Here is a 17,274-nt window from a genome sequence, read left to right as displayed (position 1 = left end):
ACGTCACTTATTATCTCAAAACTAGCACTTGTCGGGAGCAAGGTCTTACATATATATCTACATGTCTGCTTTGCAAATCATACTTAAGTGCTTGGCAGAGGGTTCGTGGAACAACCTTCACAACAATTCTCAATTATTCCGCTCTCCCGAAGCGTGTGGAGAAAAAGAACACCTATATCTTTCAGTATGACCTCTGATTTCCCTAATTTTAATGTGATGATCGTTTCTCCCTATGTAGGTCGGCGTCAACAAAATATTTTTGCATTCGGTGGATAATGATGGTGTTTGAAATTTTATGAGAAGATCCTGCCGCAACGAAAAACGCCTTTGTTTTAATTGTTACACCCAAATCGCGTGGCATATCCGTGACATTCTCTCCTCTATTATTGCTGTTCTTTGAACTTTTTCAATGTACTCCATTAATTCTAGCCGGTAACGATGCTACACCGCGCAGCAGAACTCTAAAAGAGGACGGACAGGCGTAGTATAGGCAGTCTCCTTACAGATCTGGTACACTTTCTAAGTGTTCTGTCAATAAAACGCAGTCTTTGGTTTGTGTCCGTCACAACTTTTTAAAGTGTTCTTTTCAATTTAAGTTGTTCGTAATTGTAATTCCTAGGTATTTAGTTGAATTTACGGGCTTTAGATCTGAATGGTTTATCGTGTACCCGATCTTTAATGGATACCTTTTAGCACTCTCGTTGAAGGCCTCATACTTCTCATTATTTAGGGTCAACTGCCAATTTTCGCACCATATCTATATCTTATCTAAATGGTTTTGCAATTGGGTTTGATCTTCTGTCGACTTTACTAGATGGTAAACGACAGTATCATCAAGTCAACCTAAGACGGCCACTCAGATTTCTCCTAAATCGTTTATAAAGGTAGGGAACAGCAGAGGGCCTGTACCCTGGGGAACGCCATATCACTTCTGTTTTACTCCACAACATTCCGTCTGTTACTACGAACTATGACTTCCCTGACAAAAAATTACGAAGGACCGCACAACTGTGACAGAACTCGCTCGGGAGGCACCCTATCGGCGACTAGCGAGTATGGCAAGCAATCGAGATTTCGTATTTACATTCATGAAACATCGTATCTGTTCGTACAACTCCGTTAGCTTGAATATTATTCATTTCTTTAATGAAGAGACTAATGTCTTGCGTGGTAATGTTGGTGTAAGTAACTCCACATGTACCGCTTCCACTATGAGTTTGCTAAAACTCATTTCATGGAGTCAAGGTTACTTTATACGGATACAGATAGCTTCATATAGTGGGTGAAGCACTGCGAAACATATGAAGTAATTAGGTGTCATGGTAATGAATTTGACACACCGAGTCACGCAGCCAATAATATTTACGGTATTGTTGCTCAGGACAAGGAGGTTATCGGCTTACTGAAAGATGAGGCGGATGGATTGCCGAATGTGGAGTTTGTGGGTCTAAGATCCAAAATATATGAATATCGTACAGTAGACGGAGCCACCCAGAGGCGGTCTAAGGACGTGCATTGTGCGGCATCACGTCTCCTCACGGTCGAAGACTACTTGCAGTGCCTGTACGATGGCGTCTGATACGCCCTGCCGCAACTTCCGCATTTGGTACAGCAAACTAGTATTCTATCGCGAGACCATGAGTGTACACTGTGCTGCAATCTAAAGTCAGATTGTCACCTCATGACTGTAAAAGAGCCATTTGTGATGACGGGATCGAAACCATCCCGTAGTCACACTAATTACTTGAAGTGCGAGAGAGGGTGGGAGACTCCGAAGGTGTGAATGAGAGAGAGAATGAGTGACTGGCTGAGAGAGAGCTTGTGCCGAATAGTAAGGCTCTTTTATCATAGTTTAAATATTGCATTTTGATGTGTGGTGTGCCTGCATGTGTGAGTGCTTATGTGTGTCCGTGTGTATGCTTGTGAGTCGGTTTGAATGTGGATGTCTGTGTAAATATGTATGCCTGTGTGTAAATACGAGTATATTGTTTTTTTTTTTTCTAAATAAGCTAGACACGACTATATAAGGAGTATGTCCTGGGAAAAATTATAAAAATTAGTAAAAAAATTGAAAATGTGCACTATATTAATGAAAAAGATTTAAAAAATTGAACCAAAATCATCAAAATAGTTGAAAAATTGTAAATGAAGGAAAAAACTAGTTTACCGTATTTATCGTTTTTTCACTTCATATGCGTGTGCGACTGTATGAGTGCATGTGTAAATAGATTAGTTTTTAAGTTTCACCTACCGACAGCTATCCAAGTCATTCTAGTTTTAAGTGTGAGTTCCACCCATTTCATTTTAGTGCAGCTGTTTGGGATAAGCATTTTAGGGCCATTCGCTTCATTATATTATTAAGTTATTTCAGCTACTTGAGGTGGAAAATGTTTAGAGTCATCCAGTTCAATGTATAAATTAAGTCTTCCATTTGGATCGAACTTCGCTAGTAATACTTACAGTATTAGAGGAAGAGAAACTATACCTCTACAATGTAAAGTAAAAAAAAATTTTTCGATCAGTACTATTATCTTTAAAACCATGAACTGTAAACAACAAATATTCAAACACTAACAAGAACTGTGCATTTAAAAGCAGTATTACTTCGTGTATTGTAAAAACAAGTTTTGTGGATGTAAAGCAGTATTGTTGCTGTGTGTTTTTATGTCAGAATAAAAAATTGTTATTAGTTACCATACGTTTTTGTTATTATTTCCCAAACCCCGACGCTTATAAATGTACGTAAAGCCAGTGCAAGATGCACAAGATATTAGTTTAAAGCATGAGAGAGGTGACGTTTAAGATGAATGAAAACAAAATATATGTAACGATTGCATGGGATTTCGCCTGTCGTGCTGCACATGTAGGTTTATGGGAACAGGCGCCTCGTGATCGTGTCCGCTTCAAAAGACACATAGCAAACATGGCTGAAATTATATCCCCTGTGCTTGAACAAAGCCACAAACAAAGGGTCTGGGCAAGGCTACATACTACCTAAGTAGGAGCTATTTTCACACATCTTCTTTTTGAGCTTATGGATAGCAGAGCACCGGTAGAATTCCAGATCTTAAATAGGTGCAAACTTGAAGATTCGCTGCACCCACGTGATCTCCTCCTCGCATTTGACGTAAATCATGGTCTCAGGATGATCGTATATTCGAAGTGACGCCATCATTTCTTTATAACTTATACCAGGATCGTCCCAGTGAAGTCCATGAGAAAAACGTGTTAGCCACTTTGCATTCCTCCGTGTTTTAGCACAGTTGTCATCCTTGAAAGGTCTCTGATGCAATTCTTGCTGAAAATGTCTCTATTATACCAGCATCTTCCGTGTATGCAACATCTTTAAATGTGGATTGTCTACACTCATCATCATAGAAACCTTGAATGTCGGCAACGATGTTCACACAGCAAGTAGTCATTGTGAAATGCTCTGGGCGTGCCACAGCACGCTGCACAACACCAGTAAGTGAGCAATAGTTAATTACACGATCATGTAAAACTAGAGCATACGCTGCAGTGTGTTCTGGGAAATTTGAAGAAGATTCTGTGGTGTCACCGCCAGACACCACACTTGCTAGGTGGTAGCTTTAAATCGGCCGCGGTCCATTAGTACATGTCGGACCCGCGTGACGCCACTGTCAGTAATTGCAGACCTAGCGCCACCACATGGCAGGTCTAGAGAGGCGGACTAGCACTCGCCCCAGTTGTACGACGACTTTGCTAGCGACTACACTGACGAAGCCTTTCTCTCATTTGCCGAGAGACAGTTAGAATAGCCTTCAGCTAAGTCCATGGCTACGACCTAGCAAGGCGCCATTAGCCTTACAGTGCTTGTAATTAAAGTCTCATTTGTATCGTCAAGAGCGATGTACCACAATGATGGAATAAAAGTTAAGTATCCGAGGAGCTGCATACTTTTCTCTATAGCATTCACAAAGTATCCTGTTCCAGAACTCACGCCAGCCGGCGTGTGTGTACGCGTGCCTTTCGGTTACCCGTCACTGTGGACTGGCTGTCTTGTCAACACACCACAGATTCAAATTCGATTCGTACATCTACTGGTTCTGATTTAGCTATCTCATTCTGCTTAAAACAGTCTATTACGATGACTGGTGCCAGTTCCTTGAATTTCCGTAGACTGAGTAGGCATCCTTTCTCTTCAACACGTTCATAGTAAGAAGCACGGAACCTTGCAAACATGCCAAATGCTAGACTGTATGCATTCTGATCCCACTATATCATGATCCCACTGTATCAGTAAACTGTCAAACGTATAGAATTCGGAATTAAAATAGACTCTGGCATTAGTTTAATTACAGTTGTCAAATACGGCGGAATCATTTGCTAAATTCCCCCTCCTTTTGTCTGGAATGCAAGTATGATGAATCTTGGTAGCTGCACTAAGGTTTTAATAGCCCATGTTTGTCTGCTCCCTGTCGGTAGCACCGGGTACTCAAAAACCTCCCACGAGCGGAGAGTTAATGGCAGATTTTTACCGGTATTCAGAACTTTTAAAAGCTTTAAACGCCCCTCGTCTGCCACAGTGATGTGCGACATTTTCCATATAATTTTACTGATGATGATCTGATTCACCTCTTGAGCTGCTGTCCATTGCGCTCCGTACCAGAATAAGCTCCTGTTTAGTATTCATAATAATTCGCTGCATGTTCTCAAAGTACGCCATAACCATTTTCAGAGGTGCGCATGTAGTAAATGTACTCTTCTACTGTTCTGCGCACAGTCTAGTCTATGAACCATCTGCATTTTCTAAGCCATTCAAATCCGAGGGTGATGATGAGAGAGAAGTTTTAAGGGGTGATACTATGCCAGCATTACGTGTACTATCAACCTCTACCCCATTAAGTTCGTAACTTATTTCCTGGAACAGGTATGCCAAAGCATTACGTGTAAGCTTTGATCCCGCTGTATGACTACCATCCTTTTTCTTAGAGGTTCCATGAAAATACACTCCTGGAAATGGAAAAAAGAACACATTGACACCGGTGTGTCAGACCCACCATACTTGCTCCGGACACTGCGGGAGGGCTGTACAAGCAATGATCACACGCACGGCACAGCGGACACACCAGCAACCGCGGTGTTGGCCGTCGAATGGCGCTAGCTGCGCAGCATTTGTGCAGCGCCGCCGTCAGTGTCAGCCAGTTTGCCGTGGCATACGGAGCTCCATGGCAGTCTTTAACACTGGTAGCATGCCGCGACAGCGTGGACGTGAACCGTATGTGCAGTTGACGGACTTTGAGCGAGGGCGTATAGTGGGCATGCGGGAGGCCGGGTGGACGTACCGCCGAATTGCTCAACACGTGGGGCGTGAGGTCTCCACAGTACATCGATGTTGTCGCCAGTGGTCGGCGGAAGGTGCACGTGCCCGTCGACCTGGGACCGGACCGCAGCGACGCACGGATGCACACCAAGACCGTAGGATCCTACGCAGTGCCGTAGGGGACCGCACCGCCACTTCCCAGCAAATTAGGGACACTGTTGCTCCTGGGGTATCGGCGAGGACCATTCGCAACCGTCTCCATGAAGCTGGGCTACGGCCCCGCACACCGTTAGGCCGTCTTCCGCTCACGCCCCAACATCGTGCAGCCCGCCTCCAGTGGTATCGCGACAAGCGTGAATGGAGGGACGAATGGAGACGTGTCGTCTTCAGCGATGAGAGTCGCTTCTGCCTTGGTGCCAATGATGGCCGTATGCGTGTTTGGCGCCGTGCAGGTGAGCGCCACAATCAGGACTGCATACGACCGAGGCACACAGGGCCAACACCCGGCATCATGGTGTGGGGAGCGATCTCCTACACTGGCCGTACACCACTGGTGATCGTCGAGGGGACACTGAATAGTGCACAGTACATCCAAACCGTCATCGAACCCATCGTTCTACCATTCCTAGACCGGCAAGGGAACTTGCTGTTCCAACAGGACAATGCACGTCCGCATGTATCCCGTGCCACCCAACGTGCTCTAGAAGGTGTAAGTCAACTACCCTGGCCAGCAAGATCTCCGGATCTGTCCCCCATTGAGCATGTTTGGGACTGGATGAAGCGTCGTCTCACGCGGTCTGCACGTCCAGCACGAACGCTGGTCCAACTGAGGCGCCAGGTGGAAATGGCATGGCAAGCCGTTCCACAGGACTACATCCAGCATCTCTACGATCGTCTCCATGGGAGAATAGCAGCCTGCATTGCTGCGAAAGGTGGATATACACTGTACTAGTGCCGACATTGTGCATGCTCTGTTGCCTGTGTCTATGTGCCTGTGGTTCTGTCAGTGTGATCATGTGATGTATCTGACCCCAGGAATGTGTCAATAAAGTTTCCCCTTCCTGGGACAATGAATTTACGGTGTTCTTATTTCAATTTCCAGGAGTGTATGAAACTCCTGCCTGAAAAACGTCTTCGAGCTCGATGACAATCCTAATTTCATTGTTCTTATTAAATGTCGTTGAAGCGTAAGACTTATGCGAGAAGTATTCTTTGCTTATGATTCGCTCTTCATATTCCACTGGGTGAGATATATCGAGCGACGACGTCATTGCGAGGTTTCAAGCCTACTGATTTAAGATACTTGTCGTTCGAGAGTGTTATCATCTTGCTGTTCTGCTACGATGTGCTGTGCTGTGGGCTGTGTGCACTGGTTTTATACCTTACGCACATCTTGTCGCACTTGTAGTCGCAGAATGATTTCCTCACCACGAAAGTCAACAAGTTGGTTATTCTTATCCACAGTACGCAGATCCATATAATCCAATGTCTGAACTGTCACTGGAAGGTATATAGCGGTGGTAGAAGTCTCAACGATCTTATACCCTGTTCCAACTCATGGAAAGGATCCGTAAATTGAATGAACCACTCTATCGTTGAGATATGAGTTCGTCGCAATGTTACACTCAACAATAGGGAGAATATCCATTGTCTGATCAGATTTGTGAAATTTATTGGGATCCGTCTTCAAAACCTGTCCGTCTGTGAAACCCAGTAGTGTGCCTATTGAACATTTCTGCTTAGTCAATCGATGTATTCGCCGTCCTTATTTCAGATTTAAGTGTACTTATGTTTGCACGGAGCTCAATCCCTTTCCAGTCTGTTTTAAATCGTCAATATCGTATGCACCAGGTTCAATTTCTAGATGCAGTTTATTGTTAGCCTCTGTGATATTTCGGGCTGTGTCTCCAGTCAGGTTTGAGGCCATCTTCTCTCTCGCATTGCCTCAATAGCATTGACACCACACTACATAGCACATCTACTCATAACAGTTACTTACATGTAGCAGATATACACAACTCTCACATCTCATGGAAGAAAAACTCCATTACAAGCAAACCGAGTAGATTATAGCACAGTGGTTAGCATACTGGATTCGCATTCGGGAGGGCGATAGTTCAAACCTGTGTCTAGCCATCCTGATTTAGGTTTCCCGTTCTCCTAAATTGTTAAAGACACATTCCCGTATGCTACCTTCGAAAGGGCACTGCCACTTTCCTTCTCCATCCTTCCCCAATCGGAGCTTGTGCTCCGTCTCTATTGACCTTGCTGTCGACAGGACGATAAATCTCCTCCTCCTCCTCCTCCACTATAAACAAAGGAAGAAAACAATCCCGCTCATGGAATTGAAACTACCCTTAGAGATCCTCAAGAGAACAATGTCATTCTACTGTATCACGAGCAATAATGTGCTTTCAGAAATCATCATCAGAACTTTCATAAAGTCGTTACACAGTTCCACTGAAACTTCACACAATTGCAAATTAGTTGGAAACTGAACTGCTAGCTGGTACATTTCAGTTTTGTTGCACGTCTTAAGCAATATGATGCTAACTTTCAAGGGCTCGTTTTGATATTTATAAGTCAGTTACGGTTTCTTGAATGCCCTAAATCTAACAACAGTAAAAGTAATTCAGACACCAATCTCACAGACCAGCACTACGGCAACCGTACACTGAGCCATCCTTTTTCCAGGTGGACTCGCCTTCTGGACAACGGCGATCCAAACCCGCGTCCGGCCATCCTGATTTAGATTTTCTATCATTTCCCTAAATCACTCCAGGAAAATACCGGGATGATTCCTTTGGAAGGGCACGGCCGACTTCCTTCTTCATCCATCCCTAATCCGATGGTACTGATTACCTCGTTGTTTGGTCTGCTTCATCCAAACCAACGAATTTTTTCAAATGACTTCATTTAGATGCGGTACGAGTTCAGCAGCCTGCTTTTCCATCCATTGTCGGCTTACCAAACCTTGAAGTCGTTACGCCTGACTGAAATAGCAAATCGGTTGTCTCACAAGCCGTAGAGCACGCTATTAAGCTCGTCTCGCCGAGGGTAAATGTCTTGTAGCAACGAGGACTAAACCCAGAGCCTCCAGTGTGGCGTCAGACCCAATGACCACTCAGTGTCGCAGGTGGACGTTAATCAAAGCTAATACAAATCTATGGAAATTAATATACAGAGGAATGTTAATAAAACTGACAAACTGCAGGGACGGGTTTCTGATTGGAAATGGAAGAAATAAGGTCCTGTGAAGATGTGTTTGAAAATGGGCTGTAAATGTGCAACGACAAGAAATCGTCCCAGAACACAGTAGAGAGCTGAATCGCATCCACTTCACAACTGATGTTCAAAGTGGCCCCCATGGAATGAAATGCACGCTTTCAGCAAGTGGTATCACGGACTGCCGCACTCTTTCGCCCGTTCCGGCTTCTCTCTGAATAGCCTCACAGGTTTCGTGAACACGCTGTTAAGGGCTCTGCACATCAGGAACTGGTTCAGCCTACACAACGCTTTTCAGATGCCCACAGAGGTAATTCAGTGGATTTAAGCCCGGTAATCTAGCAGGGCATGATACAGGGCCTTCGCACCCTATCTGAGGAAGATGTTGTTGAAGTGTCAGCGAAGCGTTATGCGGAAGTGATGGAGTGCTCCGTTATACAGAAATCTTGTAACTTGTTGTATTACCGATGGCACATTCTGAAGCATTCCAGGCAGGAAGTCGAGGTACATTCGTCCATGGAGGCACTGCGGATTGGTAATCGATCCAAGTATGTGGACGCCCAGAAGCTCTACCCACACATTGGTGTTGAAATGATACTGTTGAGTCGCCTCAACCACGCCCCGAGGATTTTCTGTAGCCCACAGATGACAATAATGCAGACTGACGATGCCAGTTCTAGTGAAGGTTGCTTCATCCTTAAAGAGGACTGATGACAGAAATCCCATAATTGATCTGGTGCAAAAACCATCGACAAAATCCTTCCTGTAGAGGGGAATCCACTGCTGATGTTCCTTGTGCTCGCTGCAGGTGATAGGGACAGTAGCGGTTGCCATGCAGGATACACATAACGGTACATGGCTTATACCATGTTGCCTCAACCTTGTACTAGAGTTCGTCTCAATATCCTGTAGAACCTGGTACTACAAATCTGGTGTTCGCACAGTCCTTCCTGCACGGTCGTCAGTCTGAAAGGACCATTGATCACATAAACGGCCAAGAAAGGCATGAAATGTTGTGTGATGTGGTTGGTCCCAGTAAGGGTACTTGTTTTGATATAGGTGTCCGGTGTGCGTGTGTGTTGTGTATTAAACTGGGGACCCAGAAGCGACGGAGTGGCTTCGTCCCGCCGTAGCCCAGTGGTTCACAACTCCACAACAGGCCACAGCAGTCCACCCACCTCACGGCCGCCACACACCGAACCCAGGGTTATTGTGCAGTTCGCTCACCAGTGGACCCCGACCTTCCCCCTTCCTCCGCCCCGGAGAACGTCTCATACCAGACGAGTGTAGCCCAGATGTTTGCGTGGTAGAGTTATTAGGGTGTGCGAGTACGTGGAGACAGTGTTTGCACAGCAATCGCCGACATAGTGTAACTGAGGCGGAATAAGGGGAACCAGCCCGCATTCGCCGAGGCAGATGGAAAACCGCCTAAAAACCATCCATATGCTGACCGCCACACAGGTTCTCCACACCACTCCGCTGGGCGGATTCGTGCCAGGGACCGGCACGCCTTCCCGCTCGGGTAGCAGCGTGTTAGATGGCGCGGCTAGCCGGGCGGGCATATACAGGGTGTTTCAAAAATGACCGGTATATTTGAAACGGCAATAAAAACTAAACGAGCAGCGATAGAAATACACCGTTTGTTGCAATATGCTTGGGACAACAGTACATTTTCAGGCAAACAAACTTTCGAAATTACAGTAGTTACAATTGTCAACAACAGATGGCGCTGCGGTCTGGGAAACTCTATAGTACGATATTTTCCACATATCCACCATGCGTAGCAATAATATGGCGTAGTCTCTGAATGAAATTACCCGAAACCTTTGACAACGTGTCTGGCGGAATGGCTTCACATGCAGATGAGATGTACTGCTTCAGCTGTTCAGTTGTTTCTGGATTCTGGCGGTACACCTGGTCTTTCAAGTGTCCCCACAGAAAGAAGTCACAGGGGTTCATATCTGGCGAATAGGGAGGCCAATCCACGCCGCCTCCTGTATGTTTCGGATAGCCCAAAACAATCACACTATCATCGAAATATTCATTCAGGAAATTAAAGACGTCGGCCGTGCGATGTGGCCGGGCACCATCTTGCATAAACCACGAGGTGTTCGCAGTGTCGTCTAAGGCAGTTTGTACCGCCACAAATTCACGAAGAATGTCCAGATAGCGTGATGCAGTAATCGTTTCGGATCTGAAAAATGGGCCAATGATTCCTTTGGAAGAAATGGCGGCCCAGACCAGTACTTCTTGAGGATGGAGGGACGATGGGACTGCAACATGGGGCTTTTCGGTTCCCCATATGCGCCAGTTCTGTTTATTGAAGAAGCCGTCCAGGTAAAAATAAGCTTCGTCAGTAAACCAAATGCTGCCCACATGCATATCGCCGTCATCAATCCTGTGCACTATATCGTTAGCGACTGTCTCTCGTGCAGCAATGGTAGCGGCGCTGAGGGGTTGCCGCGTTTGAATTTTGTATGGATAGAGGTGTAAACTCTGGCGCATGAGACGATACGTGGACGTTGGCGTCATTTGGACCGCAGCTGCAACACGGCGAACGGAAACCCGAGGCCGCTGTTGGATCACCTGCTGCACTAACTGCGCATTGCCCTCTGTGGTTGCTGTACGCGGTCACCCTACCTTTCCAGCACGTTCATCCGTCACGTTCCCAGTCCGTTGAGTTTTTCAAGCAGATCCTTTATTGTATCGCTTTTCGGTCCTTTGGTTACATTAAACCTCCGTTGAAAACTTCGTCTTGTTGCAACAACACTGTGTTCTAGGCGGTGGAATTCCAACACCAGAAAAATCCTCTGTTCTAAGGAATAAACCATGTTGTCCACAGCACACTTGCACGTTGTGAACAGCACACGCTTACAGCAGAAAGACGACGTACAGAATGGCGCACCCACAGACTGCGTTGTCTTCTATATCTTTCACATCACTTGCAGCGCCATCTGTTGTTGAAAATTGTAACTACTGTAATTTCGAAAGTTTGTCCGCCTGAAAATGTACTGTTGTCCCAAGCATATTGCAACAAACGGTGTATTTCTATCGCTGCTCGTTTAGTTTTTATTGTCGTTTCAAATATACCGGTCATTTTTGAAACACCCTGTAGCTATCTTGCCTCTCGACTTTTTCCATCTGCTTGGCCGTACACAGATACTATCTCAGCTTGTTCCCGATGTGAATAGTGGCCATTCCGATGCTTCCAGTACACTGTGTCAATCACACAGGCTCCAACTCACAAAGACAGCATGTGGTCAAAGGAACTTTCTTTCATCAGTGCCATCTACTGTGGCAACGATGCATGTTGGACACATGTTCGTAGGACCTTTTTTCCTCCATTTATAGTCAGGAATCCGTCCCTCCAGTTTGTTGGTTTTATTAATGTTCGCCCTGTGTTTATGGAGTACAAGAGCCATTGCCATATTTAGGATTTACCAAAAAAAAAAAATGATGTGAACCCTAATTTCATTTTTATTTTTAACTGTAAGCTTCACTGTTCAAGTTAATCGTGACAAAGAGGTTGTGTTTCAACGTTGACACCGCGTTTGTGTTGCAGACTATGGAATGTGTACTCGCGTGTTCATGCAGTCATGCAGGCTCTGGAGAAATTCGCCACTAGAGAGTGGACTTTCAAAGACGACAACATGGTGGCCATGCTGGGCCGTCTGGGAGAAGCCGACCGCAAGCTCTTTCCCTGTGACATAGTAGACGTTGACTTAGAGTGGCATCATAAAAACTGTGTGCGTGGATTGCGCCTTTACATCTTGAATGAGAGCTTCGACAACTTGGAAGCAGCCAAGAAGAAATATTTTTGGTACGTGTACTTCTTTTATCATGATATTCAGTACAACTACTACAGTCGACTCACAAATATCATTGTGTTACCCAACAAATCTGTACCCTATTATACTTGCTTTATTGTTTTATATTACAGTAATATCGCTCTCTCTTCGAATAAAAACTTTATTCATTAAAATCCTAAAGAAAGGGACTTTACCTAAGGTATTTACGTGACCTGCAAAACTTGCTCCATCTACACATCTATACTGTACACACAATTACTTTTTTGTAATATTTATATGTGCACTTCATTCACATGCAATAGTTCAGTAACAGTGAAATGGTTCAAATGGTTCTGAGCACTATGAGACTCAACAGCTATGGTCATCAGTCTCCTAGAACTTAGAACTACTGAAACCTAACTAACCTAAGGACAGCACACAACACCCAGTCATCACGAGGCAGAGAAAATCCCTGACGCCGCCGGGAATCCAACCCGGGAACCCGGGCGTGGGAAGCGAGAACGCTACCGCACGACCACGAGCTGCGGACAGTAACAGTGATTCCAAACGCAAACTGAAATAACACCTACATATTAATAAATACTAAAATTTCTCACAACTGATACCAACAGATGAAAGAGACTGAAAGATCTCACTGAAATAAATGAGTTTTGCCACTGAACACCTAATTGGCACACACCATTAGTATTTTAGTTGCAATACAGCAGAAGCAGATGTGTGGATGTTATTCTGTTGGAGAGGAACATCGGTGTCATAAAAATGCTAATTACATGGACTCTGTAACCATTCGTGTTTGCAGATGACTCAGAGGGGATGCCAATTTTTTCGCTATAAAGCTGAAATTTCAGAACTTCATCTCGAAACGATAACGAACCAAGTTACTGAGTTAAGCGAAGAGACGATTTTTATACGGGCTCCGGACTGAGTGGATGATGATGATGTATGGTTAGTGGAGCACTCAACTGCGTTGTTATCAGTGACCGTAAGAATTCCCAAACATTGCTCAGTCAAATCTCAACACTTTCATGAATGATGATGAAATGATGAGGTCAACACAAACACCCAGTCATCTCGAGGCAGGTGAAAACCTCTGACGCCGCTGGAAATCGAACCCGGGACCCTGGACTCGGGAAGCGATAACGCGGCCGCGAGCACGAGCTACAGACTGGACTGAGTGGAGGTGACATATACATGTTGTTCCAGCGTTGAGGAGAGAAGTGTAACTGTTTCTAGAGTGGGAGAGACTCGGACAGTATAGTGTCAAAAGTGGGAAAAACGAGCGCAATTGGATTAAAACTCACGTAATATGCCTCGAGTGTCGACGTTGAGAAACAAGTCGACGCCCCAGAAGTGCCGTGCCTAGGTTCAGCTGGTGCTGTGAATGATGATCGTATGAACAAATGACAGTGAATTGAAAGCAGAGTCTCTTCAGCAGCAACTGCGTATCCATTCACGTGGCACATCGGGAACTCCTTAATTGTTCACGAATATTTGCAAGTATAGGAAATGTCACGCAAGCACGCACGACGCACATGCACACACACACACACACACAAACACACACACACACACACACAGATGCTAAGCGCATGGCTCGTCAGTGGTCTTAGGTCCCCATAGAACAATATATCCGCTAGGCCGATCCGAGCGATCTTCACTCGACTGTGGTTTGCGAAAGAGGGAGCGAATGAACTTTGAATAGCCTGGCGAAGTTTCCAAGAATGAGCGATACTTCCAGAATGAGCGATACTGTCTCGCATTATGACGCAGCCATCTGAGCGTCTGGATCTGACTGGCTTGCGCGGAGACCTCGAAGGTGCTGTGTGGGCCGGCTCGGTGTTCCTCCACTACGCTCCGAGCAGCGTTTTGACGTAGCTAACTGCCATGTATCTTTATCCACGTGGAAGGGGCCACACACTTGATAGCTGACAATCGGTGAGAGTTCGCAGCGCCAGCGCAGCAAGACCATTTTGGTTGATACTACACGACCATGTCAGTCATACTGTTGCCTGTCAATCAGGCTGTTGCCGCTGCATCTCGTGATAAGACTGTTGCCCCTCACGAGGAACCCCACGTCTGTTTGGCCTTTCAACAAATATCCTTCCATTGTGGTAGCACATACAGTATGCCTATCTGTACCGCTGAGGCACGCAGGCCAACTCACCACCGACGGGGTCCATGGTTCGCATTAGTCCTAATCGTCACAAGTAACGCAATAAATCACCTACATTACTTCCAAAACACGTTAAATGGAATTTCAAATAACACGAGATTATTCTTAAAATGCACTATAAAATCTCAAAACTTCACTTGTATGACCTTAAAAGGATACTAGATATTCACTACGAGAATTATACCTAAAGTACGTGAGGATGTGGTAACTGTGTAATGAAAGGAATTCTGTAGGCTTCCAAACATAAGTTACACCTTTTGGAACTTCAGCCTACAGATAAATCCTTACTGTTTTTATTAATAAATAAACTAAAGAAACTTATAACCATGTGAATAAGTAACGAATGAAATGCTGCTAAAAACTTACATTTTAAGAAGCATAGAAATCGTACTAGTCATTCGGTGGCCATCTTTTAAAACACCTGTGAGTAAACACTTACGTTAGATAAGATGGAGGTTAACGAGATGAAATACGCCATCACGACAATCACGAAGGAGTTAAACGAATAGATCGTAAATCGGTAAATATAATATGCATGCTCACGCAAACAAACAATTAGAATTTCAGAAAAACTGGATGATTTATTCAGGAGAAAGAGCTTCGCACACCCAGCAAATTAATAACGCATTGGCTGGCCGCTGTGGGCGAGCGGTTCTAGGTGCTTCAGTCCTGAACCGCGCTGCTGCTACGGTCGCAGGTTCGAATCCTGCCTCGGGCATGGATTTCTGTGATGACCTTAGTTAAGTTAGGTTTCAGTCGTTCTAAGTGTAGGGGACTGACGGTCTCAGATGTTAAGTTCCATAGTCCTTAGAGCCATTTGAACCATAATAACGCATTGGTCCATCTGTACCCCTTACACAAGCAATTATGATGATTGGCACTGAATGATAAAGTTGTTGGATACTCTCCAGAGGGCTATCGTGCCAAATTCCTTCCAGTTGGCACGTTAGATATCCAAATTCCAGTACTGGTTGGAGGGCCCTATCCATAACGCCCCAAACTTTCCCGACTAGGGATATATATGGCTACCTTACTGGCCAACGTACGGTTTAGCAAGTAGGAAGATTATCTTGCTGAAATTTAAGCCCAGGATGTCTTGCATGAAGATTTATAAAGTGGTGCGTAGAATATCGTTGACACACCGTTGTGCTGTGAGGGTGCTGCAGATGACAACCGAAGGGGTATTGATATGAAATGAAATGGCTTCCCAGACCATTACTCCTGCTTACCGGGGCGTAAGACGGGCGATAGGTTGGTATCCCATCGCTGCCCAGAGCCTTCGTCTTCGCTCAGTCGGAGGCGGAACTCATTACTCGAAACAACTCTACTCGAGCCAATGAAATTCCAAGCCGAAGACGTATCTGGACACGCCCCAGACAGCAGTGGAATATCGATCTAACTGATGGCAGCATGCAGTCGGAATGCGTCGTGCCAGTAAATATTGAAAAATAATTGCAACTCAAGCTGGGAAAGCGTTATTTTGCAGATAAGATCTGTGTTTCGAAACAAATTTGTTCTCTTTCGTGTTTTGACTGTGGTACTCTATCAGTTAATCGCACGTTGGAAGGCAACACCGGCCTTGTAGGCTGTATTGTATGGTTCTGTTACATTTAACAACGTGTGGTTACATTTAACTGTTTCAGGTTGACAGTTCTGCACTACACAGTAATTACCATAATGAGTTCGCTGCTGCTACTGATGCTGTGGCGGATTCTCGGTGCCCAGATAGGACTGAGACACCCACACTGATGTACGACTGCACAAACAAACCCTTGAGTTCGTTTAAGCAAGCCATTTCGACAGCCCATCAATAATCAAGCACAAAATGTGATTCAAGTCCACAGTCTAAATAACTTTAGACGTCAGTTCACATCTGTACTGATCTATTGTAGGGTTATTCCTTTATTTATAATATTTTCATAGTCTAAATGTAAATCACCACAACTCTGTTCGTTCTACTATTAACTACGTTGTTTTAATTGTTATTATCGTTTATTACTTTTTGTCTGCGTAGAGTACAATGAGTTTTATTTTTTTGTATCAACCACCAGATTGCCTCTAATGATACTTGTCTTGGTATAACATACTTCTTCCTGTCTCCTTTATTCTGACATGTAATAACAGAATAAATAAAAAGATTTATACATCTCCTTACAGAATGTATTTTTCATTAGAACTTCATTTCCCATTTTTGTTACAGTCTGTTTTGAAGCATACTACCTTCCAGTCCAGAGGTAGTGTATCGAATAAGACAACAGTTTCCTAATTTGTAAACAGATATATGTTGTAACAAATAATGTCTTGTGAAGCTCATGTAGGAAACACAACTGACAACACAGCTCTCAAGTCACCCAAATAACTCAACTGTAGCCCTCTGATGTCAAAACTCCACAGTTCTCAGGTCAGGGATACAATACAGGGAATGAAAGGTTTTATAAATACCGGACTGTAACAGAAGAAAGACATAGGATGACAGATGTGAAGCTCATGTAGGAAACACAACTGACAACACAGCTCTCAAGTCACCCAAATAACTCAACTGTAGCCCTCTGATGTCGGTTGTAATACACTTTTCAAAACTCCACAGTTCTCAGATCAGGGATAAAATACAGGGAACGAAAGGTTTTATAAATACCGGACTGCAACAGAAGAAAGACATAGAATGACAGAAGCAGTGCAGAAGCAAGTGAGAGAGGTTTGCAGGTTCTACCCATACTGTTCAGTTTGTATGTAGGCTACGCAGTAAAGAGAACCAAGGAACAATTTGGGAACTGAATCCAAAT

At 44.6% G+C, this 17,274-nt stretch overlaps 1 protein-coding gene across 1 annotated transcript in view; it reads left to right on the top strand.

Moving 5' to 3' along the window:
* LOC126101452 (putative fatty acyl-CoA reductase CG5065) overlaps positions 1-16,597 on the top strand; it is a 194,022-nt gene extending 177,425 nt beyond the window's left edge. Inside the window, exons 10-11 of the mRNA XM_049912106.1 lie at positions 12,072-12,329; positions 16,135-16,597. Coding sequence (XP_049768063.1) covers positions 12,072-12,329; positions 16,135-16,240 — 364 coding nt within the window. The 3' untranslated portion in view covers positions 16,241-16,597. The remainder of the gene's footprint in view (positions 1-12,071; positions 12,330-16,134) is intronic.
* Positions 16,598-17,274: the final 677 nt, after the last annotated feature.

This window comes from Schistocerca cancellata, chromosome 9 (genome assembly GCF_023864275.1).
Source record: "Schistocerca cancellata isolate TAMUIC-IGC-003103 chromosome 9, iqSchCanc2.1, whole genome shotgun sequence".
In the NCBI taxonomy this organism is placed as follows: Eukaryota; Metazoa; Arthropoda; class Insecta; order Orthoptera; family Acrididae; genus Schistocerca; species Schistocerca cancellata.
The sequence above is the reverse complement of the archived record's forward strand: the minus strand, read 5'-3'. Positions and strand labels throughout refer to the sequence as shown.